We start from the raw sequence: 11,744 nt of genomic DNA on the forward strand, positions 1-11,744 counted from the left end.
CAGCACATTTTAGAGGTTGAAGTGAGTGTTTTGTTTCAGTCTCTGTACTAACTTTTATTTAGGTTCTTTATTATTTATGGCTTTTGTATTTGTTTTCTTATCCACCTCACTGAATGTACTTGTCTCGTGATTTATGTGACTTTGCTTTGCTCTATCTATCTAGGTTGTATTTTTCAAGGACTCACGGGCACTGCAGGGCGGACTCAGTGACACTCGCGGGGATCAAACCTATTACCTGGAGCATATATGACGCCACGACCTTTAGTTCAGACAGGGTGAAGCTGAACAGACAGACAGCAGTGATATCACTGAGTCAATACAGAGCACTTCCTCCCCCTATGGCTCAATAATGGAAATGCAGCTAAACGCTCTGTTGCGTGTGCCACGAGGAACAAAAAACACACAACATTCAAAATATAATTTCAAACAACACTTATGGTGTTAATCGGGAAATATTATAAAATTGTATGGGGTTTAGATTGTGTTCCTTCTTTATAATTACTTTAAAGTGATTTTCGACTTTACAGATATACATTAATTTCTTCACAGCATGGATAAAAATGTGATTGTCATTCTGGGATCCATTTCTTTCTTGCCTATATGACACCAGGGGTCATCATACTCATCCAGTTCATTTCTCAAAGCCTTCGTTTTTATATTGTTTGAGATGTAGCACTCTCAAGCACTTTGTGTAACTTGTAGCCTTTCACTTGTGTTTTATTAGATTTTTGTATATATATATATATATATATATATATATATATTGGGGGTTTAATTCGGTTATCACCTTTTTTCATGTCTTTATTTTCACTTTTTTGTACACATCTAGGTTTATCTGTAGTCTAACTTGTTTTTATTGATTCTTGTTATCGCATTCAGAAACGTTTAAAAACAATATATTAAAAAAAAGACTATTACATTTAATTTAAACTAACTTGGTGAAGTAAAACTGTAATACATGAGACATAAACGAGGGTAAAACTGTAACCCTCCCTGACTCAAACAACAGGAAACGTTACATCAGTACAGTTACATACACGGAACGCAAACAACGTGCATGATCACGTGGGTCCGACGCCCCTGCGCAGCAACCAATCAGCGCCTTCCTCCGCTTGTTGATGGGCGCTGATTGGCTCTCGGGGACGAGCGCAGCGGGGACAAGCGTTAAATGGCTTTTCCCCTTTGCCGTCCAGCGGTAATGCATACTCATCCGCCGCTCGCAGTTTAGTCCGCCGTCGGGGGAGGAAAAGCGCACTGTGTCATGGAGCAGAACCACAGACAAGAGGAGCAGAGCCACCTGTTCGCCGGCTTCAGCACGGCTTTCAAATCATTCGCCACTGAGGCGATTCACGTCGGACAGGAGCCGGAACAATGGAAATCAATGGCTGTAGTGCCGCCGATTTCTCTCTCGACCACGTTCAAGCAGAGCGCACCAGGAAACCACGCCGTAAGTAGCCCGATATGTCTGGGTTATTTAAGGTGGGGGTTGGGTGGGGTTGAGGAGGGCTTTGATGGACAAGATCCGGTGGGTGAAGGAGACCCTCACACACGAGGGCTTGAGTGGGCTATAAATTAAAAGCCCATTAATAGCTGTTGGTTTTTGTTTGAGGATATTTGAGTCATATAAACATGTTATTACATCTAAACCCTCTTCTAGATGTCTTTAAGAATATATGTTTTATATATTTATAAGATAATAGATACAATATGAATCCATGTGTTTGGAAATAGCATAACGCATCATAAAGAGGAATTTAACAAAAGGGAACTTTGTGTCATCTGCATACAGGGACATTTTTGTTAACATAGCCCAGTTTCAAGCCCTTTCAGCTCCCATTATGGCCATTGTAAGTGCATATGGTGACTGTGGGCACCCATGTTTTACCCATCGGAAAACAATTAACTTGAACTTAACTAGAAATGTAACTATAACATAGTCTAAATCTATTCTGTGCCTGGTAATATTCTATACATGATCAAAAGTCTTCATTGGAATTACATATACAAGTAATAACTATACAGAGCTGCATATTTATGTGAAATACTGGACTGTAATAAATCTCTCTTACGAGTGAGTGAGGGACTGTGTACATGTCATACAACTGTATTACCTGTCTGCTTCCTCCATTCAAAAGTATGTTTTTCTCCCTTTTTGTGTTGTGTGAAGTTGGCCCTTGAGGCCTTGTCTGGGAATCCAGACTAAAACCAACCTGCGTGGGATAAAAATTAAGGTTTCTTTCTTCCCCCTTATCACATTCTCTCTGTAGTTTTAACAGGGCAGCTGGCATTTTTCCGGAAAACAAGGTTATCTTTTACTACTTGTCTTTTATCTCTGTCAAAAATTATATTGTAGGTTAGTCATGAATTGGCTTACAGATCACAAGTTTGGAAGTGTCACCGTTTCTACCTCAGACAGATAGGCTACCTCATAAAATTAATGATTGAAAGCAGAGGCCATTTAGGGTTTCTCATTTCTATTTGTTGCTCCAAGACACAATCCATTTATGAGAGGAATAAACAGTCTTTCGTGTGTCCCGGTTTTAAGACTAATCTTGAGGCATATGTACAGAATTAAGAGCTAAAAGGGCATCCTCACTTAAATCAACTCAAACTAAAAAGAAATGTCCCACCGCTCAGGCTGATCTCCTGACCCCTTGACCTTGTTTTGTAGATTGTCCCTGGTATGCTTGACCCCTGTACTCACACAATATTCCTACAAAGCTCACAATGCTTCATTATCACAAGTTGTAGAAAGTTTGGAACAGCTATTTTTACCTTTTTAAACAGAGGTTGCTTTTCCGTTTAAATGTGAAATATCCAAACCAGAGTAATCTAGAGTAACGTTAAGCTTATCTGCTTTACTTCGGCATATTTACAGATGGCCTTGTTCGCACAGAGACGGTTACACTAACCCTCTGTTCAAGGCCACTAACAACCTCCAGTGTTCATATAGTTTATTAAAACATATGTCTTGTATTAATATTTTGTGTTTTTAAGTGTACATGCAAAAACAGCAAGTTCATATAACAGTTCCACATTCTCCAGTGAAGCATTACATTACTGGGCGAGGTCTTCTTTTCTCACCTTTTACCCTGTTATTTCAAACAGACATTGGTGTGTAAATGGTGGTTCTCGCAGTTTTAAGTCTTCAGTCCACACCCACTTATTATCAGATTATCCAACAAAAGACAAACCCTGGTCAGAGTGGCAAGCCAATATGTGTATGAATGGTGTGTTAAACCCTGCTTGGCCGTCATCCAGATGTGTTTTTAAAGGGTTCTAGTCCTGCTCGGCATAAAACCTAAAAAGTATTCAAGCACACTTGTGTTTGGGTGACCTGCATGTGAAAACACCACTGCCCTTTGTAGTTTAAACACAGTATATTATTGTTAACGCCATATAACCATGTTTTTATTTAGGGTTTTGAATACAGCCGGAGTGGAAACCCTACAAGAAACTGTCTTGAGAAGGCTGTGGCTGCTTTGGATGGAGCAAAGTATTGTGAGTATTAAGTACACTATTGTAAGTACAACATTACAACAGACACACTTCTCTCTCACCTCAGCTTTTCTTTTATATATATAAAGCGCCTTTCATACAAACATGCAGCCCAAAGTACTTCACAGATCAAGGTCGAAACAGACAAAAAGAAAAAACAACAGTGAATAGAAATGTAAGAATCGCAGCAATAAAACGAAACAATACTAAAAAATAAAATGGATCATAAATGATGAAGACATAATCATGTCGGGCATACAGAGACAGGAAGTATTTAACAAATTAGATCATCTGCCATAACAGATCAAATGTGTGCAACCTGCAGTCTCTGTTTCCTCATAACATGAAAAGGATTTTTGTGGTCTGGACAACTTTTGTGCTTTTCGCGTGCAGGCCTCGCTCTCGCCTCGGGGCTGGCGGCCACGGTGACGATCACTCACATGCTGAAAGCCGGTGATGGAATCGTCTGCATGGATGACGTGTACGGAGGTGAGACACAGCCGTTTGTAACTTGCAAATAACTTGGAAATGATGCAACATTACTCACTTGTAGAAAATGGCTGTCGGCCTGAAAGTCGAAGCGCACCGTGAGCGTGTTTTGAACCACAAGTGTGTATTTTTAGAGGCGTTAACATGGTTTCGCTTTCTCAACGGCAAGGCACAAACCGCTACTTCCAAAGGATTGCCACTGAACTTGGTCTGGAGGTGTCTTTTGCTGACTGTACAAAACCAGAGAAGCTGAAGGCTGCTCTGAAGGCCAACACTAAAGTAAGTCAAAGGATGATACTGTGAGAATAAAGTGGTTTTATAGTTTGGTTTGATCATTTTTTTTTCACATTGTGTAAGGATTGTGTAAGGAGTGTTACTGGTCTCCATGTTGAATTCACTGGTAGATGAGCTGTCTTTCCAGTGGAGTCACTCACCCTCCCAAACACGCTGCTATAATGCAATCCTCTCTTTCTCTGTGTAGCTGGTGTGGATCGAGACGCCCACCAACCCCACCATGAAGGTTGTTGACATCAAGGCCTGTTCCGAGTTGGTCCACGAACACAGCAAAGACATAGTGGTGGTCGTTGACAACACCTTCATGTCTGCCTATTTCCAGGTGAGAAGCGACAGATGTGAACTTCATGCCCTTTTGAGTTTGAAAAGGCACTTAAACAGTATCCTGTAATCGAATTCCAGTTCATGTGGAAACATGTCACTGATTAACTCATGTTTGTCTCGTACACTTGCTCCTTAGCGCCCCTTGGCTTTGGGAGCTGATATCTGTATGTATTCGGCCACCAAATACATGAACGGTAGGTTATGAACTTTTCCCCCTAACATGATCATTTTATCAAATTTGAGGCAAACAAATGTCAAACATACTTCAGAGTATCATGGCCATTGTTGAGAACCGGTGAGACGAGTTTTGTCTAACAGCTTATGTGTCAAAATGAGGAATATGGAGGAGCTGTAGTCTGTCATTTTTACCACATCGTTATCAGAGGTTTTAGGACACCGAAATGGTGGAGCTTGAGCTTTCCCAGTGTTTTCATCCAACATTTCTTTCGCAAGGAAAACTAGTAACTTAATACACAGACAGTCAGGCAAAGCAAAAACATACACACATGATTTAATCTACCCAATCTAATAATTACTTACAAAATTGTTATATTTATATTGTGTTTTATATTCTTAAAATAAAACAACAGTCCTCTTGAAATGTTCTAACTTTATTAGAGTTATTAGACATTATGAACCTAATTTTCAAATTCTCATATTTTTCTTTCCTCAAGCCCTAAAGCCCAGTTCAGACCAAAGATTCAAGACAAAAGGAAACAGTTTTAGAACATTATCTCAGCTCAAGCCGGCTGATGGCGCTGCGTCCAACTCAGCTTGGCTTTATAGATTGTCTGCTCCAACATTAATTATTTGTAGTTCGGCCTTTAAATTTAAACCTCTCTTTTATTCCTGCCTTTTAATTTGACAGGTCACAGTGATGTGGTAATGGGTCTGGTCTCTCTGAACCGGGACGATCTGTACGAGCGACTAAAGTTTCTGCAAAATGGTGAGTAGAAAGAACAAATTAATTGTGTTTGTCGCACATAACACATTTAGTGAGTTGCTGCCTCAATAAACTTGATCAGATATATAAAACAAAAGAATCAATTGACAGAATGTTACCAGTTGATTTAAGGATACAGATCTCAGCAAGTGAACAGTTCTAGTACCATATATTCACCTGATGTCCGGCTCTGCCACACTCAGTATTTGGAGGACTGGTTACTTCAACCTGACCTACATTCACTCATTAAACAACCAAAACATGCTCCTGAGGCCAAAGTTCAGCACCAATTAAAAACCTTTTTTAGAAGGAAGTATTTATTTATGCTCATGTTGTTTGCCTGATCTGGGTTTTTGGGAGGTTTTGTAACCTCTTTGTTGTTGTGTTTTTTTTTTTACTCCATGTGATCCTGCCTTGCTTTCAGCACTGGGTGGCGTACCGTCTCCCTTTGACTGCTTCCTGTGCAACCGAGGACTGAAGACGCTACACTTGCGGATGGAGCGGCACTTCCAGAACGCCATGGCTGCTGCCAAGTTTCTGGAGGCCGATCCGAGGGTAGAGCGCGTCATCTTCCCAGGTAACAGTGTAGCAACGTAAACATGACACGTTTGATATATAACCCTTATTATGCACCACTCATATCATACCAGCATGTTGTCAAGACAAGCCAATGCCAGGTTGTATAACTGTTGGGTACACACAGGCACACATTGTTACTTTTTAATTTCATGGTTTGTGTCAATTTTGCAAGACATTACTTGTTGTGGGTCCAATGTTTACCATACATAGGCTTTACTTTACCTTGGCTTAATGGCCGCCTACGTATATTTGGCGGTTCCGTCTTGGGATTTGATTTGAAAAAGTCTCAGCATAACAGTAATGCCTTGTTTGCGTTCAAACAAACCGGGGCTCATGAGCAAAAAGTCTTCTCACAAGCATGCAGATAAAAAGCATAAAACATGTGGTAACTTTTAGCTAAGAATAATTGATTCATTAGCAAACTTCCTTCTAATTTTGCTCATACCAGCAAAAGAACACATGAAGAAAACCTTCTTATGCAAGCGTTGCTAATCATTCACAGCTGCTGGCTCTCAGATGTTAAACAGCCCATCTCCTTACACTCTTGTTTTTGGTTGTTATGGCCTCCGATTACATCTGCAGCCACAAACTCCAGGGGTAGAATAAACTAAATGTGCCTGTTTACACACTTTTTAAAGAAGCACTTAAGTCCATACATGTATATTTGTCAGCTGAGTTATTAGTATTTAAACCCACACACTGTCTATGAACGGGCACACCTCCACTTGGCCGTGGTCTAGTGAAGTAGAAACATCCTGTGATTGCCATCCGACAGTTCACGTTTTCTCCCTCTCGACGTAGGCCTGCCCTCTCACCCCCAGCATGATGTGATGAAGAGACAGTGCACCGGATGTCCGGGGATGATCACCTTCTACATTAAGGGGAAACTCGAGCATGCCACCGCCTTCCTCAGTAACCTCAAAGTAATTTGGCATTTTGATTTTATTTGTTCAGTTTCATGTTTTGCAAGTGTGTAATGTTGAAAATTAAGACTGGAGAGAGACTGGTAGAGTTATTGTAGTTTTATATTGTTCATTCATTTTTATTTTGTTTTTAATTTTTATTATTTTATTATTTTCAGTTCAGTTTAGTTTCAGTTAGTTTCCGAGGTGGGTTTGTTTAGATTTTATTGTTTAAAAATGTTAAGTTTTTTAAATAAGTTTTCAGAGTTTAAGTTTTTTTTTATGACAATATGTGGGATATTTGTATTGCGGGAGTTAAGTTAAGTTCAGAATAGGTATTACAACACGCACACATTGGCTTAAAGTCATATAGACATCTCACTCTCAATAAAGATATGCACCAATGCCTCTTCATGTTTGTTTTGTTGACAGATTTGACCAAACACACACCTAGTATTAGTTTTTAGTTTAGTTTTAGTTAACTATAATAACTTAGGACTAGAGGGGCTTTTGCAAAATGAGTGGATCAGGTTTGCAGACTAACAGCACAGGTGAAGGGAACAAACATGCACACAAACATACCACAACTACTTTTTGTACACATTATTTATGTCCTGTACTATGTTTCACTTCATGTCCTCTGTTGTCTTCTTATTTCAGATGTTTGCGGTAGCTGAGAGTCTTGGTGGTTATGAAAGTTTAGCAGAACATCCGTAAGTATCCCTGCCAAATTGTTTTAAACAGTATTATAAATAAATTATTAATTATTTTGACATAACTGTACTAAAAACTCAGACTGTGTTTTTTATTTCTGTGTTTATGACAGAAATAGTAGCACAGTTCAATAAGTAAAACTGACTCTTCCACTCCCTGTAATCTAAGGTGTAATGTAACAAATAGCAACACAAGGGGGCAGCAGAGATCAAGCAACAAATCCATATCGGAAAGATTTTAATTGACTTTACTCCCATTATGAAGTCTATATCTCTGCCATAATTTGTTAAAACAGCAGGATGTTTTTCTGTATATGGCTCATATGTAAGTGGCACTGTCGTCTATCATAATTTAGGGCAATTATGACTCATGCATCAGTGCCAGAAAAGGAGAGGAGTGTCCTGGGGATCAGTGACACGCTGATCCGTCTCTCTGTGGGACTGGAGAATGAGGCCGACATCATTGAAGACCTGGAGCAAGCACTGCATGCTGCTGTAAGTAACATCCACAAGACACAGCATTACTTCAGTGCAGAACGTTGCCGTGTAGGTTTGTGGTCATGGACTGCATTTTAACATGAATTGGTGCTATTGAAACTAAATTTGAAAGTTGCACAGGTCATCAGAAAGTTTATGATCACCATTTTTTTTTGCATTTAATGCCCCACACTCTCTTTACTCCACCACAGCTCACTTTACATGCCAAGTTTTACCTTTTGAATTCTGTGAAGGAGATCCAGATGCCACACATGTGACAAGCTAATGATTAATCAGAGGATAAAAGCACTCGTGCCTCTGTGTACTTAACAAGTACAAGGTTATATCTAATCTCAGAGCTTTGTGGGACGTCACGTGAGTCACAACCTGTACTTTTCTTTTTTTTTTTTTTAAGCTACTGGTGCATTCAAGTTTCCAGGGAATAATTTTCAGAAAAAGAGTCAATGATCCAAGAGACTTTTTTCGCTTAGAGGTGAAACCAAGCAAGCTGCCATTTGTTTACTCTGAAGCCGCATTTCCAAGCACGCAAAAAAACGATATATTTGACCTTTATGGTGCAGAATAAGGCACGTCTGTCAAAATGAAGACAAATCTAGCCTGGAGAAGAAGTGGCAATTATCTTGGGAACATTTAGGGAGAGCCAGGCCAGGAAGAGTTGCAGACCAGGATTGAGTTAGGTATGCTGTGGTTGCATGCTGTGCACTTTGTAGAGAACTGTGGCGTATCCACCCATCCCATAAACCCCCTCTCCCTTGCTGCACAACCAGATCCATCATGCACTGTGCATCTGTGTGCTGCAGTCTGGGGGCAAGTCCCCATCAGTTCAGTTCAACGGGGATATTTCTCCATTTGCTCTTGCTCAGCAAATCCCCCCAAAAAATGTTTATGCATTCTCAAAACCATCATATCTTAAAAATAGAAGTAGAAATTGAAGTTGATTTAAGAGCTGCATTCTTTTAGTCTGTATTTCTGCTCTGGAAACATTTAAAAGTATTTCAACTCAGCAGACCAACAGATGGCTCACAAGAAGTACTGCAGTGTTCCCAGAATCCACTTTCAAGTTCATTGCTCAGTTTCTCACCTCTGTGCACTGCTGTGCACCATTGCCTCTCAGATCTGGCTTGGCTCATCCAGGCATCTGCATTTATCACATCTCTCTCTCTCTCTCTGCTCTCAACGGCTGGTGTCAACATCTGAGGTTTTATGACTTCTTTCTTTCTGTCCTGACAACTGAGGATATTATATTACTTTCATCAAACACCTCCAGTGTGGAGGGTTTATAGACGTGTATTTGATATAAAAAGATGAATTAAGAGGGAAAAAGGCGGAAACTAATGAAACGGCTAGAATGCAAAAGCTCATTTAGAATCAATTTGGCACGTTTATTACATTAAAACTGTATTAACTCACATCTAGTGTGCTGGTTTTAAATGATCCAACTGCATTACCATCAGCAGGGTTATGTGAGTTTCCTAAACCCCTTTTTTTTGCCACCTCATGCAGCTGCATAGAGGCCTGCACCTCCTCTCCTCGGGATTCAGATAATGTCTCTGAATCCCTCTGCTGCCCATCTGTAGCAAATGGAAATTAAATAGAGACAAATATCTCTAATGACTGTCTGTGGGCCCAGGAAGAGGCACCTCTGATGGGTGAAGCGTTTAATTGGATGGGATGGCAGGTCAGATTGGGGCGTGCAGTTAAATTTCCGGTCAAGTGTCCTCATCCAGGGTTAGTTTAGCATCACAAACTTGGCTGTTGGTTCAATCATTTGGAACTCTTTAGTGGTTTGGTGCCATTTATAGCTCAGTTGCTGTAAAATCGTGGCTCTGTGGTGTTTTATTGACCGGGTTTCTCTGCGGTGGGCTCTCTCTGCTAATCTGTTTTTGACTTGCCTTTATCCAAAACATTTTGGTATCCTGCCTCAGCTCATGCTGTAGCATATTATGAACTGTAGCCTCATGTCTGTCTGCTTTTTCCTGGATGTGGACTGTACCGAGTATTGATTTCATTTTTCCTGTTCTCTTTTAATAGCATCCAAAGATGAAGTGAAATGTCTTCAGGGCGTCCTCGTGGCTGAGGTTGAATCAGTTGAGGTTGGGATGAAGACCGGAGGTACCTGAAGTTATAAATCATCGCAGATCAACACACGGTACCTCAGTTCAGTGCACAAAAACAGCAGAGATTCACCTTTCAGGGAACAACTTTAAAAAAAAAAATACAAATCATAATATCTGTGAATAATTCTCACAATTGTTACATGAGAATCTTTTTGATGCCTATTTTACTAAAACATCAGTTGTAGTCTTATTTATCTTATGCAGGTTTTGCTTTGTTTTTATGTTTGTTTTGTTTTAATTTAGTTTTGTTTGGAGGGCTTTAAAAGGGGCGTAATCCAATCCAGTGAAGAAGATGGAGGAAAAACACCAAACAAATGAGTTTCTGTATTTAGCTGTAAAACCTGTGTACTTCAGGCTGCATCCCGGTTTTGATACACAGAACAAAGTCTCCAAATGGAAAGTTTTATACCACCGCCCGTCAGTACATCTGCAGCTGTAATCTGTATTAATCATTTCTTAATTCTAACTGGCATAGTTTGCTCTGTAAAAGATCTAGAAGTGAATTAATGAATTCTAATTAGACTAACTAGACTCAAACAGACAAGAGCTAATGCCGCCACCTACTGTCCTAAAGTCACCTTTTCTCTTCTCTGTCAACATTGGTCCGTTCTTCAGAACCATGATAAACAAACACACTCTCCATTCAGAAATGATGAAAAGCAATGGTTGCAGAAGAAAAAACTGGATACCACTTTTCTTTGATTAGAACTTGATACTATGCTTCATCAAGTGTATGCCTTGTAGTAGGGGGGGGAGGAGCAGTGGAGAGGAACCCTGTTGTTCAAGTTTGAGACTAATCAGGATATTTGCCAAACAATGAGGGAGTATTTGGTACACTCATAACTCATTTGGAGCAGCATTTCCTAGGTTGTTTTTTTTTTTACAGTAACAACTGAAGTATTTTTCGGAATAACATTTGATGTGTATTCTTGAATCTAAATCAAAGCATTTGGGTCGATCTCTCCCAGGTCAGGACTCAAATGTTTTTTTTTTCTGTGCAGAGAAAGCGGTTTCACGTGGGCACTCCCTCCTTCTGTTTCCCCTCCCCAGCCCCCCTTTAGTTACACATCACATCACTGCTCCAGCATACTCCTCCTCGAGTGGGACAGACCACTCATGATCAATGTCATTTATGTAACCGACAAATCCATTAAAATCAGTTTGCAGTAGAAGTCTCTGCGTCTCTCACTTCCTCTCAACCGTCCTGCTGTACAAACACAAGCAGTGTAATTGCGAGTTCAGCATCAGTAACTGTAGCGAGTCGATACGCCACATCCAATTCAGCCTGTATAGTGGTGGGCTGCACACTGAGGTTTTAGCTGATGGATCAAATGAGCTTGTTGCCGTCCTAATGACCAAAACAGTCAATAACATTTCCACAAGGAGA

At 40.2% G+C, this 11,744-nt stretch overlaps 1 protein-coding gene across 1 annotated transcript; it reads left to right on the top strand.

Annotated features, from left to right (window-relative positions):
- Positions 1-1,173: 1,173 nt before the first annotated feature.
- Positions 1,174-11,529, top strand: cth (cystathionase (cystathionine gamma-lyase)). Its single transcript, XM_051377628.1, has 12 exons — positions 1,174-1,447; positions 3,420-3,501; positions 3,892-3,987; positions 4,157-4,266; positions 4,469-4,603; positions 4,742-4,799; positions 5,474-5,551; positions 5,973-6,125; positions 6,929-7,050; positions 7,690-7,742; positions 8,099-8,237; positions 10,272-11,529. Exons 1-12 carry the CDS (start codon positions 1,262-1,264, stop codon positions 10,287-10,289), a joined length of 1,230 nt encoding a protein of 409 aa, XP_051233588.1. The 5' UTR covers positions 1,174-1,261; the 3' UTR covers positions 10,290-11,529.
- Positions 11,530-11,744: the final 215 nt, after the last annotated feature.

This window comes from Dicentrarchus labrax, unplaced genomic scaffold (genome assembly GCF_905237075.1).
Source record: "Dicentrarchus labrax unplaced genomic scaffold, dlabrax2021, whole genome shotgun sequence".
Taxonomy (NCBI): domain Eukaryota; kingdom Metazoa; phylum Chordata; class Actinopteri; family Moronidae; genus Dicentrarchus; species Dicentrarchus labrax.